This window comes from Mesoplodon mirus, assembly GCF_964341445.2.
Source record: "Mesoplodon mirus genome assembly, chromosome: 2".
Classification (NCBI taxonomy): domain Eukaryota; kingdom Metazoa; phylum Chordata; class Mammalia; order Artiodactyla; family Ziphiidae; genus Mesoplodon; species Mesoplodon mirus.
The window spans coordinates 212,769,665-212,792,181 of record NC_138977.1 but is presented as its reverse complement, the minus strand read 5'-3'; the positions used below and the strand labels follow the sequence as shown (position 1 = coordinate 212,792,181).

The window sequence follows — 22,517 nt, the reverse complement described above, 5'->3', positions numbered from 1 at the left end:
AATGATGATTTAAAGGAGAGATCTGCAAATTATGGCCCCTGGTCCAAATCCTGCCCACTGCTTGTAAATAGAGTTGCACTGGCACACTGCCACGCCCCTTTGTATATGTATAGTCGTGGTTGCTTTCTGCAATGGAGGTGAGGAGTTGCAACGGAGACCATATGGCTCATAAAGCCTGAAATATTTACTATCTGGCCCTTTATGGAAAAGAGCGTGCTGACTCCTGACTTAGAGTGTAACATGGTTGTTAAACATACCTCGGTTCAAATCAGGTCTTAGTTACCTGCTTGCTTTGACATTGGAAAATCCACATAAACTCTCTGAAACCTAATATGTACCGTGGGATAAGAAATACCTACCTTGGAGGGTTGCTGTGAGAATTCAGTGAGAGAGTATTTGCGGCCCTGTGCCTGGTACAGAGGAAAAGCTCAATAAATGTAGCTATTATGATGATCATTCATTCCTTTACCCACCAAATGTATTTCTAGTGCTTTCTCTCTGCTAAGCCTGGGGGGCTGCAGCAGTGATCAAGACATAGACGATCCCCGCTCTCATGGAGCTCAGAGTCTAACGGGGAAGACTGACAATATGAAGAAAATGAATCAAGAGATTACTTTCAGACAGTGATAAGTGCTATAAATAAAATAGGACAGTACGAAGGAAAGTGCCAAAGCAGGAGACAGAAAGTTGCTCACTGAGCTCAGACTGAAACATGAGAATGAGTCAGCCATGCAAATATCTAGAGAAGGAATGTTCCCGGCAGAGAGGACAATAAATACAGAAGCCCTGAGCCAGGGGTGAGCTTGAGATGGTCCAAGAACAAAGAGATGGCCTCGGGGACTGGGACAAAGTGGAGGTTTTGGGGTAGGGGAGATGGTAGAAGACAAGGGGACAGAGGTCAGCACGGGTAAAAGCATGTCACCGCTCACAGATCCTGAGAAGATGTTAAGCTTTTAGAGGCAGGGATTCCATCTAAGATCATAATGGGGCAGAAATGTAACTGGGTCCTTGGACTCATTCTATGACCTTTGTTGTAAATATATTATTCTTCCTCTTTGGTCTCTGGCATTCATCACTGTCAGAAATAGGAGATGAGTAGGGGCTCTAGTGAGCCCCAGTCGAAGTGCCAAGCCCATCACATGGCCCCAGCAGGACACATCCACCTCACCTGGGCTTTCTCCTTACACTACCCCAAACTTTTTTTGACTCACCAAAAAAAAAAGTCTTCTGGCCAATGCCATTACCTCTTTGAAATCATTCCTTATCAGGAGACTTTAATGCTTCTCCAGGTGGAGCACTTAAGGTAAAAATCAGTTAATGTAATCTTAAAACCCCCTAATAAATTTCCCGCAACTTAAGACAACCAGATAATCATTTTGTCCCTAGGGTCACTCAAAATTCACAGCTCAATTCTCATAATTAGCATTTCTTTTGTATCTCAGTCATTGAACAGGGGTGAAGAGCCCCAGTGATAATATTTTACCTGTTTGAGGTTTAAAAGAAAGCTTTGATACAATCAGATAAACTGCCTCCAGAGTTGCCAATAATTACAGCCATACAGTACGTTCCAGTTCCAAGCAGTGTGCATACTTGGCTCACTTAAAAGGTAAAAGTGTACATTTAGTTTATCAACTTTGATCCATTTGGGGTGACTCCTCCTCCCCCTCGTGTTCTCCTCTTCATTCTCCTCGTCTTGCATCACCTTTATCCTCACCAGAACCCCTTATTTATCAACCCCCTTGGCTAACAGTAGTTAATACTTCCTTTACAATGTGCAAGTATGTGTTTCTGTCTCATTTTGTTTCAGACATCCTTAAAAGAACAAGATCCAAAGGTGGCTCTCTTCCAAGCCATGCTTTCAAACACTGATTCTTAATCTGGGGTCCACGAATGATCATGGCGGGGGGGTGGTGGTGGTTATGAGCCCCCTGAAATGGAATGCAAACTTTTACATGTACATTTTTTTTTAATCAGGAGGAAGTCTAGAGTTTCATTACACTCTTAAAGACTTTACTGACTCAATCTATAACATGGTTATCAAAGGAAAATTCTAGAAATTTTCTAACTGAAAAAGGAACATTTGTTGAGTTGGAGCTGGGCAAGCCTGTGATTCTCAAAGACTACATTTATCACTTATGACCTGTGAAAGCAAGGGGGATTGATGGTTGTTGGGTCAAATGCAGCCTTCCTTTTAGAGGACTATACATTCTCCTGGGGATTCTTATCATGACTGCAAACATTATATAGTTCCCACTATGCGCCAGGCACTGTCCTAGAGCCTTATATATTTTAACTCTTTAGCCTCACATTAACCCTATAAAGTATGTACTATTATTAGACTTGTTTTGCAGATGAGGAAAATAGGGCACACACAGATTAAAACCATAGATTGAGTTTTATACTCAACATTCCAAGACCCTTCACAGGTCTGCATAATATAGTTTGCCCAGCTGTAATTAATGGCTCAGAATAATTATCATTTTGGATGTGTCTGAATGGCAGCCGTGTTGTAAAACCGTGAAGCACATGCCTGATTAATAACAGGATTCCTATTTGTGCCACCTTTGGTTTTGTGAATAAGAACAGATTGCATGTCACATGCAGAGGAGAGCCAGCTGACTACTCTGCTTAATTTGAATTTCGCTAAGAGTCACCGTGGTTTATAAAGTGAGGTAATTGACCAAGTAGATAATTTTATTATTGTAACTATTATTTTTTTAACATCTTTATTGGAGTATAATTGCTTTACAATGGTGTGTTACTTTCTGCTTTATAACAAAGTGAATCAGCTATACATATACATATATGCCCATATCTCCTCCCTCTTGCATCTCCCTCCCACCCTCCCTATCCCACCCCTCTAGGTGGACACAAAGCACCCAGCTGATCTCCTTGTGGTATGTAGCTGCTTCCCACTAGCTATCTATTCTACATTTGGTAGTGTATATATGTCCATGCCACTCTCTCACTTCATCCCAGCTTACCCTTCCCCCTCCCCATGTCCTCAAGTCCATTCTCTACATCTGCATCTTTATTCCTGTCCTGACCCTAGGTTCTTCAGAACCATTTTTTTGTTTGTTGTTTTTTAGATTCCATATATATGTGTTAGCATACGTTATTTGTTTTTCTCTTTCTGACTTACTTCACTCTGTATGACAGACTCTAGGTCCATCCACACAATTTGTTGTAAGAGTTTTGTTTTGGGGGGGGTGGGTGGGTAGGAGGCTTAATTCTTTTGGCAGATCCTCTCAGTTATTATAGATATTGCTGCACTGTTAATAAAAAATATATGCTTCTCTGTAAAGCATTAAAAAAAAAATCCAAGGATGAGATGGCTGAGGTCTCAGCTCAAGTATCTCCAAATACATTGCTGTCCATTCCCTGACCTTTCCGTGTGTTATAGCTGATTCACTTTGTTAGAAAGCAGAAACTAACACACCACTGTAAAGCATTTCTACTCCAATAAAGATGTTAAACCAACCAAACAAACAAAAAAACAAATTGTGACGGGCGATGAAAAGTGGATACTGTACAATAATGTGAAACAGAAGAGATTGTGGGGCAAGCAAAATGAACCACCACCAACCATACCAAAGGCTGGTCTTCATCCACAGATGGTGATGTTGTGTATATGGTGGGATTGGAAGGGAGTCCTCTATTATGAGCTCCTTCCGTAAAAGCAAACGATTACTTCCAACAAGTACTGCTCCCAACTAGACCAACTGAAAGTGGCACTCGACAAAAAGCGTCCAGAATTAGTCAACAGAAAACGCATGATCTTCCATCAGGATAATGCAAGACCGCATTTTTCTTTGATGACCAGGCAAAAGCTGTTATAGCTTGCCTGGGAAGTTCTGATTCATCCGCCGTATTCACCAGACATTGTACCTTTGGATTTCCATTTATTTCAGTCTTTACCAAATTTTCTTAACGGAAAAAAAATTCCATTCCCTGGAAGACTGTGAAATGTACCTGGAACAGTTCTTTGCTCAAAAAAGATAAAAAAATTTTGGGAAGGTGGAATTATGAAGTTGCCTGAAAAGTGGCAGAAGGTAGTGGAACAAAAGGGTGAATATGTTGTTCAATAAGGTTCTTGGTGAAAATGAAAAATGTGTCTTTTATTTTTACTTAAAAACCGAAGGCACTTTTTGGACAACCCAATATCATCAACAGTTAATGAGCAGGTGGACTAGAAATTTAGACAGACTATTCTCTAATAAACTCATTTATAAATAATCTATAGAAAAACCAACATTGTGGATATTAAGGTTTGTGTAATCCCACCCGTAGCCTATAGTGGTTACTAGGAATTCTACAATTCATGTATGTGGGCTAAATTTACAGATAGAGGTGAAGTAGGAACCCTGGACCAGAACAGAAAGCCTCTGGAAAAAGTAACCGTAAAATAATTTGATAAAGGGGAAAATGTTGTGCCATCTCCTAAGCAGAATTGGATATGCAGCAGGAACAGGTGAGGTGTAAGTCATCCTAACTGAGTGAAGGGTCAGACTTAATCCCCTCCCAAGACAGCGGAATAACAAAGAGGGGCTGGGAGAGAGGACTGCACCCTGTGACCCTCAATTATGGAAAGCCTGTTTTCTAATATCTTACCTTCATGTGGAGGTCATCCTTGTAATAAATTTCAAATATTTTAAGGAATAATACGATGATGACCATCAGAAAATATCTGGTTAAAACCGCAGTCAGCTGCATCATGCTTATTCAGGTTTCACTTTATATCAGGCAATTTAGATAATTGGATACTGGGTTGATAACACTCTTTACTTTGGAAAAATTTTCTTTTGGGAAATCTGTAAGTTAAAAGCCAGAGACAGTTTTAAGGAGTATGTTTAGAATACCCAGGAGAATAATTTTCCAAAAGAAAATCTTAGAGCTTCTATGTCCTCAAAAGTAATGAAAGTAAATTTATTTAAAAGTATTCTAAAAATGAGCCTCAGCTGAACTTCAATTGATCTTCCTTTCAATTAGACTTAATAAGTAAGTTTCTAGCTTACTTTGAACTCATTAGAAAAAGAACAAATGCAGAGTAGTCCTGTTTCTCCTTGTTCCCTTCATGAAAATTTTTTTCTTTTTTGACAAAGACTGATTCTGAGGGAAGAAAAAATAAAAATAAGTTTGTCTCCAGCCGTGTCTAGCTTTCCCTTTCAAGTATTTTCAAATTCCTTCCTTCAAGTGTATTGGGCACTAGTGTGCTTTGCCTTGTTCTTAATTGTGGGGTTCTTATCCATTGTGGACCACCTCTCACTGTGTTGCTGGTTACCACTGCAGAGTTGGGCCCCTGTTCTCCCTTGTATTATGTTCTTCCCTCTACTCTGGCTCAGGAAGTTGGGGTGGGAGAGGAATGGGAAATCTGCTTCCTATCTCCCTGTCAAGCTTGGATACATGCCTTCCCCAAGACCCGTGAGTCCTGAGCCCCCAAAACTCTAGGTTCATATATCTCTCCTTGAATACTTCTGTTCCTAGAGCTACCCTTGTCCAGGACTCTTGACAGTTGTCATAGCCATTCACACCTTCCTTTGTTAACAGTTAATTAACCATGTTGTATTTAGACATTTGACAAATAGATCTTAAGAATCTGTATTGTACAAGGTACGGTTAGGTGCTAGGAATACAAAGGAAAGGAATGGGAGAAATCAAGATGGACATTCAAGAGGGAGAGGCAGATCTTAAATGACTAATTCTACAATTAATTAATATTCAATTATAATTGTGATAAGTCCCTTGGGGAAGAAGCATATGATACGGGGCCTGCCTTAGTCTGAGGGTCAAAAAGTTTTTCATAAGGAGGTGAGATCTGAGCTACGTTAGGAAGCATGAGTTGGAGAGAAAAAAGGGTTGTGCTCTCTCTGCTGGCAGAGAAAGCAGTTTGTGCAGTGGAAGAGTAAAGCCTGTTTTTCTTGGGGACTGAAGCTGGAGAAAAAGAGGGCAAGTGGGAGGAGATGAGGGTGGTGAGATTAACAAGGGTGGAATGTGCCAGGCATTGGCAGTTCTAAAAACTATAAGGAATAATTGAAAAGATTTTAATCAGTTGGAGTGGGGATCAGGCAGAGAAATGGGGGTGTTTGACATCATCCATGTTGTACTTTCAAATGTTCATCCTGGCTGATATGTGGGGTGTTTGGGAGGGTGGTGGGTAGAAAGCAGACATGAGGAGTCCAGGTAGTAAGCTGTTGTGCCACCCAGGGAAGATGGTCGTGGCCTGGAATAAGACAGTTCAAGGAGAGAGGAAGATAAAAAGATGATGAGTTTAAAGCTATCTAGAAGGTAAAATTGCGAGAAGTTAGTATTCGATTGGATGTGGGAAGCAGTTAAGAATGACTCCTAGGTTCCTGGTCTGCTAAGGACAGAGTGTGGAATGAGAGTGAAGGAGGGCTTTGAACCAGCAAAAGATGCCAAGAAAGAACATTCAGGTAGCTAGAAAGAAATCCAGCAGGACATGGGGTTGTGAAAGCTGAGGAAAGGCTTACACCCAGAGCTTGAACTTGCTCCACAAGCCATCAGTATGCAATAATCTGACATCAGGTTATACAACAGTGGAAGAAAGGTCCCGGGTAAGTCTGGGCATGAAGAATCTAGCCTACATTAGGATCCCTGTCCCAGAAGACAAGATGCTTTGTTTACAGTCAGCATCTCAGCTCCACAAACCATATTGGATCGTATGTTCCAAGAACCAACAGCGGTTTTCAGAGAAGTGGTCTTAAGCAATATTTAGGAAGAAAAGTTTTCCCTAAAAGACAATGTCTTCGGAGATGCAATTCTAGGCACAACAAGGACACTTTTGTGATGTCATATATGGTAGTCTGGCCTGTTAGAGGCTCCTGAATCCCTTCATTCCAGACTGGGGCCTTCACTTTATCCAGCCCAACCAGAAGTTTCACTGAGGTTGTTCTGATAGTCATTAGGGTTGTTCATAAATGTTTAGTTACCTTGTTTTGGGCACATGGTGGGATTACACCACCTCTTGCTTCACTCTCTTGCTTTAAGCTAATTTTTTTTTTTTTTTTTTTTTTGCGGTACACGGGCCTCTCACTGTTGTGGCCTCTCCCGTTGCAGAGCACAGGCTCCGGATGCGCAGGCTCAGCGGCCATGGCTCACGGGCCCAGCCGCTCTGCAGCATGTGGGATCTTCCCGGGCCGGGGCACGAACCCGTGTCCCCTGCATCGGCAGGCGGACTCTCAACCACTGTGCCACCAGGGAAGCCCTCTCTTGCTTTATATGATGCTTTAGCTAATGAAATGGGAGCAGAAGTGATGTGTGGATTAAGAGCCAGTGCATGGTTCACTATACTCTCTGGTCCCAGCCTCAGCAATCAAGGAAGCAAGTGTCAAGATGGAGCCTCCCTTAGTGACCTTATAAGCAGAGCCCCTGTAATAACCTGCAGTTTCCATGTAGCATAGGCAAATAAACTTTGTTGTCTCAAGACTCTGAGACATTTGTTACTGAATCATAACCTAGCCCATCCTGACTGATACAGAGACATTCTTCCCAGAACAAAGTAAGCTTAATGGTTGATATGAGTTCCAAAGATTTTAGGACAAATTCTTCACTAGGATTTAAGCTCAAAGGAATAGGACCTCTCTTTTGTCTTCAGAGTCTATGCAAGAGGAGACTAACAACAATCATTATAATAGCTACTATCTAGTAAATCTCACCATGTGGCAGGCAATATGCTAATTATCTGTATACATTATTCCATTTTACCTTAAAATAACCCAGTGAGTGAACATTAGCAAATCCACTTTTAAAATGAGAGAATTTTGGGGCTCAGAGAGGTTAAATAACTTTCTCAGGGTCACACAGCTGGTAGATGGCAGACCATGATTGGAGCCCAGGTTGTCGGGCTCCAAAGCCCTGTCACAACTCTCAGACATTCTGCTGGAAGGACTCAGGGTTAGTCCACTGATGTCCCAACTAGCAGCAGCTCAGTTTTTAAGCCAACCACCTCTTAGTATCACTACCCTTAGCTCCTTCATGGAGTGGGGTTTAACATAAAGATAAGCTTTTCAGACCTGGGATCTGGTGGCCCAGTCCTAACTCCCAGGCTCTCACCTATGCTGGCTGAGTAATGCTATCAGTTTCATGTTTGGGCTCTAGAATCAGATGGATCTGAATTCAAATCAGGGTTCTTCCACATACCAAATTCACCTAACCTCCCCCTGTGCCTCAGTTTTCCCATATGGAAAATCAGGGTAATAATAGTTCCTAGCTCATGGGGCTGCTGGGAGGATGGGTACCTTATTTGCCTATTTGCTCTCAGATCCAATCCCCATCCTTCTCTTCTCTACTCTATGTCTGGGGAGGGGCTGGGTGGGTGGTTGAGGTAGCCCCCTGCAAATTCATTCCTTAGATTCCCCTGCAGTTTGCTTCAGCCAGTAGGAGGGCTGGCAGACGAAGCCAGAAAGAGGTAAAAGCCAGGGAGGGTATCCCCCTCTTTCTCAGGGGGCATCTCCAGTGGTGGCAGCTCTGTGATTTCGGCTTCCCCTAAGCAGCCTCTCTCTCCTTGGTCCCAGCTGTTGCCTAGTGGCTCTGTTAGCACCTGGCTTTGTCACTCCAGCCCTAGGGAGGGTAGTGATCTTCCATTGTTGCTGATCTCTAGGCTGCCTCAGTATCCCCTTTTGTCCTTTCAGTTCTTCTAAGACCTTTCTAAGTAGAATTCTGTATTAAAGTCCACTAGCGGCTGTCTGGTACAGGCTATTTTTCACACAGCACCATGCCTGATACAAAGGATTGCTTGAGATAATGCCTATGAAGTACTAGAACAGTGCCTGGCACATAGTAAGTGCCCAATAAGTGTAGCTTAAAAAAGGTACTTACTTCTTGCCTAGGTTCTCTGAGGCCGGTTTGCAGCAGGTAGGTCCCTGCCTACATCATAGCCCCTGAATCAATGCCCATTTCTCCTCCTTCTGGGCTGTCCACGTCCACAGACCTGGGTTTGTTTTGATGCATTCTTTTCTAATCTTTATAAGGTAAAGGGCATGTGGATTCCGCCACGACATGTATGACATGTCACCCTTTTATTTCTAATTTTTCAAACTTCTTCCTACGGCTTAACAAGCCCTGCTCTATCCGGCCCCTTCTGTCTTCCCAACCCCTCCCTCTGCCACATCCCCTTCACTCCCTCCAGCCTGCACTGACCTTTGTTCACTTCTGTCTGCCAAGCTCTGTCCTCCTTCAGGGATTTGGCAGGTGTAGTTCCCTCTTTTTGGAAAGATCTTTCCTGGTCTCCTTTCACGTCCTTCTCACACCCCAGCCTCAAGGTAGCTGCTCCTTCCTGAGAGAGGCCCTTCCCATCTCCTGGTCTAATGCTGGTCACCTCTGTTATTCTCTGTGACAGATGCTGTTGGACCTTCATTGCTGTTTCCAAAACGTGTCATGATTTTATTTGTTTGCTTGTTTATTGCTCTCCCTCCTGTCTCCCTCCCAACATTCCGTAGGCCGTTAGACTATTAATTCCACGAGGGCAGGATCTATGTGTGACAGCCTCATCTGTGTATCCTCGGTGTCTGAAAAAGATGCTTGGCACAAAGTGGGCTCTCAGTCAATGTGTTATGCATGAATTGATGTTGAATTAATCTGTCTCCAAACTGCTCGTGTCAAGGGTCCCTAGAAGTCCGATGGCGATCAGTGTTGGGACTCCCCTCCTCTCCCTTTCCCTGGCACATGCGTTGTGAGCCAGAGGCCCTGGCTCTGTTCAGGCTGGCCCTCTTCACCACTGTTCCCTGCCTACACCTTGCACGGTGCGTGGAGCTCTGTTTTCCCAACGTGCTCAGCCACCGGGACCTTCACCGAGGCTCCCAAGACTCTCTATTCTCTCCATAGTGCTTCCACTTTCACCCTCCTTCTGAAGATCTGCCACCTCTAGGGCCTACCTTGGAGCCATCTCCAATCAGATCCATAAGCAGAGTCCTCCATCCTGAGCCCCTTCTCAGCACCTGGGCCTTCCTGGCCTCTACTGCCTCAGACAACCTCTCCCTGTCACACAATCCAGCTTGATTCCACAGAGAAAGCGAAGGCCTGTTCAGGTTTTGTCTCCTCTGGTGACCAACGACCGTCAATAGTTTCTCATTTTTTGTCTTTCAGTAACAAAAAGGCTGCTAATGGCAATGACTTAGCCTCTTTCAACAGAACCTCAGGACTTAAACCACAGAGCCTGGCTACACTCCTGGGAGAGGGAAAAATAACTTTCTTTTTAAGAATAAGCTAACAGTTGTAAACAAAGAAATTGACTTGGAAGCTAATTTCTTAATTACTGCTCTAGCAGTTACTGATTCAGTGCCCTGCTTCCAACCCTAGAGCTGGTGCCCTGCCCTGAGGCCCTGCTTGTGGCTGAAAGCCTGGAACCCTACATAGTTCCCACTGGCCTTGCTTCCTGGGGTGGGTGGATCGGCTTTGTCATGCAGCCCACACAGTAGAAGATGCCAAGCCAGCTCTCCCAGAAGCATGACTGCCTCCTGCTTGGCTTATTTGAAGTTTTTGGCTTAATCTACTATGAAGCAGTTTTCAGTCAAATTGAAGTACCTGTTCTGTCACACATGTGGTAAATGTGAGTCCGAGGGGATTCCATTCTCTTCTGGCCTAAGGTACGTTCTAAATGGCAAGCTCCAAGGTCACGTCCATTGCCATCCCCCAGTGTGATATACTGGCAGGGACTATTTCTCAATGCTCTTTTTCTCCCATATGTTTGAGTTATTCTAGCAGCCAGAATAACTGTGCTTAAAAATTAAATATGAGTCAGGAATGCAATTTGTCTGTGAGTAACAGAAAAAAAAGATTTCAGTGGCTTAAAATCCAGAGGTGTATGATTGGTAATGTGGGGTTTGGACATTAAATTACAGAGCAAATGGGGAAAGAAGGTGAAAAAGAAGCAGTGCCAGCTGTATCTGTTCCCTTTTACTAGGAAAGAAACACTTCTCCAGAAATCCTCAAGTTTGATTTTCTCTTAGGTGTCATTGCCCAGAACTGGGTCATAAGACCATCTTGGCCGCAGGGGACAGTTAGAATATTAGAGAACAAGATTATCATAATTAACTCGGATACTTTGATTCACTCTTTTCTCGGGGTTGGGCAAGAGATCACTCTGAATAAAATCAGGCTTCTAATAGCCAGGAACCCACAAGGAATGGATATTGGACAGACAGGTCTCATTGCCTGCCCCAAGTCAACTGAGTTGTAGAAGCCACAAGCTACTGAACTTGATGCTGATTTTTGAATCTTTTGGGACACAATTATCAAACAGTTGTGTAAGTCTCCTAGGCTATTTTATCCTATGCTGCCTGGCAGGCAGTAGGTGTTCTATACATATTTATTAAATAAATGAATGAAGAAAACAAATCTAGAGGAAAGTGGATGATGAGAACAGCATAGATTCAGTAAGAGTAAGTCAAGCCAAACTTTATATCCTTTAAAAGTTTTTGATGGAGTAATTGTTGTATTTGAGATCAGGGCATGTCATAGATATTTTATCATTGGATTTTGGCAAGTCAGTTGACACTGTTCCTCATAATATTCTTGCAGAGAAAAAAAAGCACATGTCACAATTTGACGGATGTAGCTGAAGCAAAACTTAGTGAGAAGTTCATAGCTCTAATATATTTATATTAGAAAAGAAGACAGGTCTCAACTCAAATCACTGATCTCAGGGTGGTATTTCAAGGTGTTGAGTCCCAGCCTTTATAAGGGGTGTTTTCACCATCATTCAGTTCAAAATACTTTCTAATTTTCATTCTTATTTATTTATTCTTTAAACGGTGGGGTGTTTTTCTGTTTGTTTTTGTTCTTTAGAAGCATGTTAGTTTCCAAATATTTGGGGATTTTCCAGATACCTCTAAGTTAATGATTTCTAATTTCCATTGTGGTCAGAGTATGTTTTATGTGATTTGAATCCTTATAAATCTATTGAGACTTGTTTTATGGCAAGTTTTACCAAGACACGTTCCGTATTCACTTGAAAAAATGATACTCTATCTATGGGTGTAGTGTTCTATGTATGTCACTTAGGCCAAGTTGGTTGGTAATATTGTACGAGCCTTTTATATCTTTACTGATTTTCTGCCTACTTGCTCAGTTATGGAAAGAGAGGGGCTGAAATTGCTGTTTATAATCATGGATTTTTCTATTTCTCCTTGAAAATCTGTCAGTTTTTGATTCATATATTTGGAAGCTTTGTACTAGATGCATAAATATTTAGAATTGTTTTTTCCCCTTGATGGATTGACTCCTTTATCATTATGAAATGATCCTCTTTATTTCTGGTAATATTCTTTGTATTGAAATCTACTTTGTATGATAATAATATAACCACCCATATTTCTTCTGATTATCATTAGCATGGTACATTGTTTTTCAATTGTTTAACTTATGTCTTTATATTTAAAGTGATTTTTTTTTCTTTTTATAGACGGCATACAGTTCGTTCTTGCTTTTTACTCCAGTCTGACAATCTTTGCCTTTTAACTGGGGTGATTACTTATATGCATGAATTTAAATCTACCATCTTGCTATGTGTTTATTCTTTATCAATCCATTTTTCTTTCCTTTCTCCTCATGTACTGCCTTCTTTTGGATTCGAGTGACTTTTTTTTTTTTTAATGATTCTGCTTTATTTTCTTTGTTGATGTATTAGCTACAACTCTTTGTTTTACTTTTATGGCAGTTGTTTTAAGAGTTGGAGTATACATCTTTAACTTATCACAGTTTACCTTCAAGTATATTACACCACGTTATGCTTAGTATCAGAATATTACAACAACAGATACTTCCCCCTTTCTGGATGTTGTGCTGTCATCATACATTTTATTTCTACATATATTATAACCTCCCCAAAATATTGTTTTTATTTTCGCATTAAGCTATTATCTTTTAAAAGAGTTTTAAAAGGGAAAAAATTATTTACCTATAGATTTATGATTTCTTGAGCTCTTAATTCCTTTATGTAGATTCAAATTTCCATCTGGCTGTATTTTCTTTCTACCTGAAGGAGTTTCTTTTAACATTTCTTGTAGTGTCTGCTGGTGGTGAATTCTTTCAGCTTTTGTGTGTCAGATATGTCTTTATTTTGTCTTGTGTTTGAAATACATGTTTGGGGAAAGAATCCTAAACTGACAGTTTTCTTTTTGAGTACTTTAAAGATGCTGCTTCACTATCTTCTTATTTGCATATTTCTGATGAGAAGTCTCCTGATATTCTTATCTTTGTTCCTCTGCACTGTGTCTTTTTTCCTCTGTTTTTAAGATTTTTCACTTTATCACTGGTTGTAAGCAATTTAATTGAGATGTTCTTTGGTATAGTTTTCTTCTTGTTTCTACTTAGAGTTTGTTGAGCTTCTTGGATTTGTGAATTTATAGTTTTAATCAAATATGGAAGTTTTCAGCCATTATTTTTTCAAATATGTATTTCTGATATTTCTCCTTTTCTTCAGGGATGCCATTTGCATATATATTAAGCTCACTGATAACTCTGTTCATTTCTATTTTCAGTCTTTACTTTTTTCTATTTGTGTTTAATTTTGGATAGTTTCTATTGCAATATTTTCTGGTTCTTTAATCTTTTTTTTTTTTCCAGTAACGTCTAACTTGCTGTTCATCCTGTACAAGTGATGTGTGCATGTGTGTGTGTTAAAAATCTCAGACAATGGTTTTATAATATCTAGATATTTGATTTGGGGCTTTTTAAAGTTTTCCACATCTCTAGTTAACTCAATCTTTCCTCTACTTTCTTGGACTTACAAAATATAGTTGTATTTTTCAGTGTCCTTATTTACCAGTTCTATCATCTCTGTCATTTCTGGGACTCTTTCAATTAATTAATTTTTCTCCTCATTGTGGTTCCTTCTTTCCTGCTTCCTTTTGCATCCCTGATGATTTTTGATTGGAAGAGTAACATTGTGAATTTTACGTTGTTGGGTGCTAGATATTTTTGATATCCTTTAAGTATTCTTGTACTTTGTTTTGGGATATTTTGTTCTTGTGAAGTTTGATCCTTTGGGGGCTGCCTTTTAAGATTTGTTAGGTAGGACCAGAGAAGTTTTACTCTAGGGTTAATTTTACCCCACTACTGAGGCAAGACTTTTTGAGTTGCGAATTATGGGATTTTCCAGGCCTTATTCCTGGTCCCATATGTTCACTGGTTATCTTTTCACTCTGCCTTGTGGGAAGAGGCACACCTCTCTGGCACTCTACTCCCAATTCCAGCTGTTTTGGCCTTCCTGGTCTCCCAGTTCTAGCTTCTCAACTCAGAAAGTGTGCCTGGCTCTTCCTGGATTACCCCTGTGCACTATAGCCTGGCAACTCTTTCTGGGCAGTAGGCTGAGGCAATCATAGTGCTTATGGACCACTGTCCTGCACTGCTTGCTGTTTTATATATTTTGCTTTTTTTAAAAAAATTTTTTACTGTTGTTGTCATCTTAGCAGGAGAGTAAATTCAGTCCTTCAGTCCTTGTTGCTCCACCTTGGCTGACTAGATTGGATCTGGATTACTGTAAATTATTGTGGTTCTGTTGATAAAAGACTGCCAAGAGTGTCACTTGCTTCCGAAACAGTTCTCATTTAGTAATCTGTGCACTGCAATCCACATCTCCTCCAAGTACCATAAACTCCTGTGCAGTGGGTGTTGCAGAAGAGTTGCCTACAAATGAAGTTTATATAAGAGCCTAATTTCCCCTTCTGGCTTACATTTTAATTCCTGTGGTGGTCCACTTCATTTCTCATTACTTTCTCTTTAACAGTGACTTCACATCCTGTGACTTTCCTCTATTTTCTCTCCTCCTTTTCTTATTCTTTCTTTGTTTTTTTAATGTCAGGGGTCAGTAATCTGTACACAAATTTCATGATATTTTGGGATGAGAATTCATCTTATTCTAGTCATCATAGGCCTTAAATACTTAGGTGTGTGCTTAGAGCTAAGGTGTGTGAGGGGGGTTGAATAAAGACAGTGTCCTTGACTTCAAGAAGCTCAAAATCTTTTTTTAAATGAATAACAATTCCTGCTGTTTTGAATTGTTTTGGGGTGGATTTATAAACAGAAGTAGGAAGTGCAAGAGAAAGAACTCTTGTTTTACTTGTTCCTTAGCTTTAACAAGTAGTTACTGTGTTTACTGTTATGCATTTACTATAACAAAGTATCATAGTGTTACCTAAGAAACAGGCACTGGGACTTCCCTGGCGGTCCAGTGGTTAAGACTTCGCCTTCCAACGCAGGGGGTGTGGGTGGGATCCCTGGTCGGGGAGCTAAGATCCCATGTGCCTTGTGGCCCCAAACCCAAAATGTAAAACAGAAGCGATATTGTAACAAATTTAGTAAAGACTTAAATGACAGTGTTTTTATGGAGGGCTGGAGACGTTAGGGAAGGCTTGGAGTCCTAGTTCAATACAGAACTTGTCAAATTTAGCTGAGAGAGGTGTCAGCACAGTTAGGAGTATGAGGGCCCAGGGCTTGACAAGGGACGATGGGAGAGGCTGAAGCAGGGGCTCCTGATGGAGAACAGTGGGAAAAGCAGAGGCCTCTCTGTGTAAGCCTTAGATGCCAGGCTCAGGCATTTGGACTATGGGAGCTGTGGATGGTTTTTGATGGATGGATATGGGCAGAGATTGTTTGGAAGAGAGGGTTAGGGTTCATATATGCAGAGGAGATGGTGGCAGAGGTGTGAGAGCAGGGATTATGCCTTAATGATCTTTGTACCGTCTGCTGGTTCATAGTTAATGCTTGTTGCTTAAGTGCATGTAAGAGGTTATCTTTTCCCTTCTAAATTGCTAATCTCTTGATAACCACTGGCCTTGTCAATGGCACGACAAATACTGTGAAAGAAACTCTTTGTGCCCCTTGTTAATTTGTTTCAAGGACCAAAGGCAGAGAAATTGGACTCCGGCTAGTCCAGGCTTTATTTATTTCTCTTTTAATTCCTTATATTCTTCCTTTAGGAAAAGGCACTCAGCCACTGTTTGGAAAACTACACAACAGGGTCATTCCCAATCCCTACCTCCCTCATGCCCAATAAATTCTGCAGTCTTACAAATCTCATAAAAAGACAGCCCACGTGCAGGCTCCCAGGAGAGTCGGGCGGAGATACAAACTTCCAGAGGAACAGCGTTCACACAACGCTGACAGATGCACCCACACTCACGTGACTCAGCGCCCAGGAAGAATCACCGCGCGTTTAGGGAGCACACGCCGTACCTGGCCACACAGACACACTTGCGGGCACACCTTCTACTCTCGGACCTATCCCCAGTGCACGAGGCCACGAGCCGCCCGGAGCGCCGGCCGCTGCCCCCGGCGCCTAGCCCCAGCCCTGGCCCTCCCGGAACTGGCTGGCTCTCGGCTGCGCTCGTCACCCCGGGCGCCGGTTGCGTCATCAGGGCGCGACGTTGCAGCAGCGCCGGCGGAGGCTGGAAGTGCGGGCAGCTGCAGAGGTGAAGCCGGCGGAGCCGAGGGTGCGAGCGGCCAGGGCGGGAGCGGGCTGCGGGAGGCTGCTCGCGCCGGGAGCGCCGGGACAGGTGCGTGGTCGCCCTCTCACCGGGCCCGGCGCTACTCCAGCAAGCTGCCGGGCGGTCCGCTCCCCCCGGCCCTCTCCCTCGAGCTCCCGGGTTCCCCCTGAGAGATGGGCCCGGCTCGTGCCGGCGTGGGGGTCGGGCTTTTTCTCTCCCCGGGAGACCGGGCTGCGGCAGGCTTCCCCTGGGCGAGAGGGAAGTCCCTGTGGGCTCAGTCCCCCGCGCACCCGAAGGGCACGTGGAGTCATTGGCTTTGGCGTTGAGGCAGCAAGCGTGCTCTGGGAGCAGCTGGTGCTGGGGACAGTCCGATGACAGATGACCACTGATTGAACTGAGCACTCACTGTGCATCAGACACTGTGCCAGGCGTCTTAGGGGTATTATCCAGTCCTCCCAGCAATCCAGGAGGTAAGATTTATCATATCATGCCCATTTTCCAGATGGGGAAACCAAGGCATGGAAGTTAACCAACTCGTCCAAAGTCACACAGATGGTAAGCAGGGGGGATTCGAACTCGGATCTGTTTGGCTTCAGAGCTGGCCCTCCTGCCTCTGTCGCTTTTAAAACCCACAGTTGGCTCCCCTCAGCCCACAGCCTGGCGCCTCCAGGATTCTCTCTTTTTTTTTACGGGGGTGGGTGTACTTTTCAACCTTGGACAAACGTGGGGAGGGAGGGGTGAAGCGTGGACTTCCTATAGGCACAAGACTGTTTCCACCTCTCGTCCTGCCCTCATCACAGGGGCCAGACGAGTCTTCATTTTCCCAGGCAGCAGCCGGCTCCGCCGATTGTAGCTACATTCTACACCTGAAACTGATAGCTGAATTTTATTTTATAATACAGAAGAGCTTTCATGCCAGGTGCATTGCTTTACTATTCCCTCCCCTCGCCTATTATGGTTGTTTGTTACTCATAAAATTGTTAAGAATGTGTATAGTCATGCTGAGGATAACAATTACCACTGTAAATCCACATGGGGATTGTAAAGAAATCGGAATCTGCCCTCCAAGGAACACTGTTAACTTGGACATGACCTTTCAGGGTTTTAAAGGACTAATTTAAGGCCAGGTGAGAAATAGTCAAACGCTAAAATAATTTGAGAATTATGTTAGACAATTCTTACATTTTAAGTTAATATCTATTTTCTTTAGCAGTTCACTGTTAGTGAACCTTTTTTCTTAGGGTAGGAAAAGGCTTATTGAAAAGATATGAAAACTTATAAATCAGATATTTTAGAACAGTGTACTTTTGTCTTAGAGCTGTGTAGATGTATTAAAAGTGCAAACATCATTTCATTTAAGGCAGCACAAGAAAATTAAGAGCTTAATTCAGTTTAAGTGGGAAACTTGAGAGGTGCCCTCATTACCTTTACCCATTTTACATTGCATAGTGTGTATGACTAAAAATTCCCAGCACATAATTTTTCAAAATTATCTACTTGTGTGCATACATGTAACTTATATTTAATTTAATAAATGCATATCTTCATACTTCCAGGAACTATTCAGTTACACAGGTGAAGTAATTATTTGTCACATACCTGAAATCAGCTGTTATTTACCCTCGTGAATTCATAGCTGTTTTGTTCATGAAGTCTAAAGATAACGATTTTTTTTTTTTTTAAATCAGGGTGGCCTGGGTTCATATATACACATCAAAGTCCTTTTTTACACATTGACTAAACATGGGGAAGTCCTCCATAGTTCATTTGACATCCTATCATGGGGCAAAATAATATAGAAATCAGAATTTTGAGTTCTGGTATTTGCTCTCTGGATCCCTCATTAACTTATATGGTATACATTTTTTTATAGCGCATGATTTGGGAGTTACGCTTTGTGACATGGATGAATCTGCACTGACCCTTGGCACAATAGATGTTTCTTATTTGCCAAATTCATCTGAATACAGTATTGGTCGATGTAAGCATGCAAGCGAGGAATGGGTAAGTTTAAGATACAGGTTAAAAGCATTCAGCCTAAAGATGTTCATTTCAGTGTGTATGAAGGTGGAAACACTGGAAGCAACATAAATTCAAATAGAGGTTAATAGCTACAGAAACTACCTCCAGCTGTTAGATTTGTTTATGAAGTCTAATATTTAAAAATTCTATGGTATTATGTTATTGGGAAGAGAAAATTGGGTAGGAAATTTAAGTACAGTGATTATGTTAAAAAGCAAAACAGTTTTGCGTAGGAAAAAGACCTATTAGTTGTTTTGGGTGGTGTAATTATAAAGAGATTTTTTTTTTCTTTTCGTATCTGTTTTCCATAATTACATTTCACAAGTGTGAATTTTGTAATGGAAATAAACTTTATTTCAAAAATTGAAAATAGGAGATTTTAGTATGAATCTCAATCCCAAGGGCATGCTTTTTTTTTTTGTATTGTTTTCCCTATGTCAATATAACATGGCATGTTTTAAATGTTTCCTGTAACACTATCTGCTTTAGATAAAAAATGATGTTGGAGTTTTGGGTGGTTTTTTGGTTTATTTTTGAGAATGTAATATCAGTGGGATTTGAGCAACTGATGAACTCAAAGTTAAGAGAAAATTATTTAAAACAGAAGAGCATAGTTTGACCCTAATTGGATAGTATGGCTATAATTTAAATTCCAGACTTTAAACTCTGTTGTTAGGATAAAGGAATATTATATAAGTTTACCTTGTTTTTCATTTAAAGTAAAATATTTTAAGGCATATTATAACAACTTGTTTACTCTCTGAGTAAGGCCTTTGTAGTTCTTTTGTGGGAGTGTGTGATTTAAGAGGGAGTGAGGTGAATTGTTAGCATAGGGCTCCAGGAGTCTGACTTTATTCCTTCTGCTACTGTCAGAAGGCTATCTGACCTTTTATAACTTAGTTTTTAAACCTTTGAATGCTGCTTTGAGTGTTGCCAGCTATTGCTATTCTTAGGTGCTCAATTTTTGCTTATGTTCTAAGTGTTGGTCATAGAGGGAGCACCTTGAATGAAAAATCACTCTGAGAAACACATGCCACCAAAAAGAAAGTATGTCAGGAGTTTCTCTTCTATCTGAAATAGCTTAGAGATCAAGTGGACAAGTATAATTTTCTTGTCATTCACACACTATTTTTCCTTAATATTTATTAGGGTGAGTGTGGTTTCAGACCGACTGTCTTCAGATCTGCAACCTTGAAGTGGAAAGAAAGCCTAATGAGCCGGAAAAGGCCCTTCGTAGGAAGATGTTGTTATTCCTGTACTCCCCAGAGCTGGGTAAGAATGCTACCTTTAATACCTTTGTTGACCTTTAATAAACAGACTGAAATATGTGACATAGATTTCCAACTTTGTGTGAATTTTATTATTGTGTAGTCTTAATGGACTTAATGCATTTTTAGAACTTAGGCCCATCTTTATAAACCAAATATTCCAACTAAAGATGTTGACTCAGTTTTTCTTTCCATTCATTTATTCAGTGAATATTGGTCTACTAGTTGATGCCAGGCTATATTTTGTTTTGTTTTTTCATTTTAGTATGACTTTAGAGGGAGAGTACATCTTACCTTAAGATAACCCTTCCAAAGAGTTGGTGGGAACCTTCATGTAGCTTCAAGATGTTGCAATTTAGCACTGAAAGTTAAAATCCTAGCAAGATGAAGGCTAGAGAGAGAGAGAGAGAGGGCGAGCGAGAGAGCGCACACACATGAGTGTGAGCAGGACAGAATAAGAAATTAAAGCGGTGGCTTTGCCCTTTTGCTAAGTGTCTGTTCCTGCGGTGGAGGGAGTGAGGGGTTTCGGTTGACTCTGTGATAGGGAAGGGTGGTCACTAGAATGTTACGATGAAGATTTAAGAAGGAGTGTGCATGGGGCTTCCCTGGTGGCGCAGTGGTTGAGAGTCCGCCTGCCGATGCAGGGGACACGGGTTCGTGCCCCGGTCCGGGAAGATCCCACACGCCGCGGAGCGGCTGGGCCCGTGAGCCATGGCTCCTGAGCCTGTGCGTCCGGAGCCTGTGCTTCGCAACGGGAGAGGCCGCAACAGTGAGAGGCCCGTGTACCACAGAAAAATAAAAAAATAAAAAAAAATGAAGGAGTGTGCATGGGCTTGTTGTTCATATTTGATGAAAAAACACAAGCCATACAAAATCTTCCACATTAGAGTGTAGCGTTTGAGAAGAGTCAATTGGATGAGAAGTATGCTTCTGAGGGCATTTTGCCAGAGGGATGAGTTAGCACAGGAATGTAGACTCTAATGTGGCTGTGTTCCAAGGCAGTAGACTTACCTTTTAAAACTTACCTTGTAACTGAATGGTAGGCTCTCTTTGGGATGGGCCAGTTACCAGGACATTTAAGTGCCATTTATTAACCCTGCAATTTATAGAAGTTGCTTATAACCTGTGTGAATAGCTAACAGTGCTGTGAGAATTTTCCACTCAGGGTTGGCTTGGCAGAATGTCTTGTATAAGGAATTTACTAATCTGAGAGAGATTTGTGTGATACCCAAGCAGTTTATGTTAAATATTCATGTCTGCTCAAGAATATCTTGATAGAAATATTGTTCCTCTTAAATCACAAGTGCCTTGTTGCAAGAATATGGTGGAGGTGAAGGATCATGGACATTTCTAGTCTAGGAGTTAGGCCAGTAGAGGGGCTTCCCTGGTGGTGCAGTGGTTGGGAGTGCGCCTGCCAGTGTAGGGGACACGGGTTCGTGCCCCGGTCCGGGAGGATCCTACATGCTGTGGAGCGGCTGGGCCCGTGAGCCATGGCCGCTGAGCCTGCGCGTCCGCAGCCTGTGCTCTGCAACGGGAGAGGCCACAACAGTGAGAGGCCCGCGTACCGCAAAAAAAAAAAAAAAAAAAAAAAAGGTCAGTAGAAATAAAGATTTAAATAGATCATGTGGCTTTTCTTTTTAGATCTGGCATCTCATCTAATTCTAATTTTGAATGCTTAAAAGATCAAAACAATACCTTAACTCTAATGTGTTCTTCAGTCAGAAGAGAGTGTAAGAAATTATTTGGTGGTGGTGATGGTCTGGGGTGGGGATAGGTGAGTAGTATGACAGATAATTGATTTTTGCCTACATATAGTACCTGATAGAGCTAAACTTGATCTTATATTCTTCCATGGTATGTTTTCCTAAAATAGTTTTTGTTTGATAGTATTTTTGTAGTAATTTTTTGACATTTGCTACCTTTTCTATGAAATCCTATTTTCCTTTTCTCTAAGGAGATATCACTTAAGTATTTTGACGTCTTTTGTTGAGGGTACGTTGTGCTCTCTCAGCATTTATTTGTGGAAAGTTTACCTTTTTGCCCACATTGTTAAAGTTATGGCCTTTCTCTTTTTTAGCAGAGTTATTTCTGGATTATCTTTCAAGATTACCTGTAAAGAGGGTGACCTTTAGCCATATGTTTTCTCATTAAGTAGACAGTCATTTTAGGGGAATAGAAAGACCACATTCTTTGAAGCAAGATCTGGGATTGAATCCTAAACTTCTGCAAGCCTCAGCTTTCCTATCTATAAAATGGGGATAATAATTCTTATGTGTCAGGATTATTGGGAGATTTAGTAATCTCACAATAACTACATGATACTTAGCATGGTATTTTTGTATTTTGAAAACACTGAAATCTCCAATATTCCTGTCAATGACTTAAGCCATCTCTGGCTTTAACTCTTTTTGGTTGGGGGTGGGGAGTAGGGCAGGAAAGTGAGAGGCAGTATTTCCTTTGAAAGGTGCTGAGGATTAGTTTTGAGTTTGTGACCTTCTTAGAAGGCTAAAAAGTAGTTTTCAATAAAACACCATTTTTCTTCATCTCAGATTTTTGAAGCAATGCCTTACTTTATGCTTGAATTATAAAAGTCCTCAAGAACTAATAATGTGAGTCCTTCACCAGCAATCCAGTCATATATTTATGTCTATGTTTATTTTGTTTTATGTAGGATAAATTTTTCAACCCCAGTATCCCATCTTTGGGTTTGCGGAATGTTATTTATATCAATGAAACTCACACAAGGTAAAAAGACATTTCTTATACTTCTAATGCATGTCAAGAG

General features: G+C 41.5%; 1 protein-coding gene across 7 annotated transcripts in view; it reads left to right on the top strand.

Moving 5' to 3' along the window:
- GPAM (glycerol-3-phosphate acyltransferase, mitochondrial) overlaps positions 1-22,517 on the top strand; it is a 70,912-nt gene that overhangs the window by 10,605 nt on the left and 37,790 nt on the right. Inside the window, exons 1-5 of one of the 7 annotated variants that reach the window (XM_082601605.1) lie at positions 16,387-16,427; positions 16,945-16,997; positions 18,316-18,446; positions 19,614-19,736; positions 22,404-22,477. In XM_082601605.1, the coding sequence (XP_082457731.1) occupies positions 16,961-16,997; positions 18,316-18,446; positions 19,614-19,736; positions 22,404-22,477 (365 nt within the window). In that variant the 5' untranslated portion in view covers positions 16,387-16,427; positions 16,945-16,960. The other 6 variants (XM_082601604.1, XM_082601607.1, XM_082601606.1 and 3 more) reach the window with 6 other exon arrangements.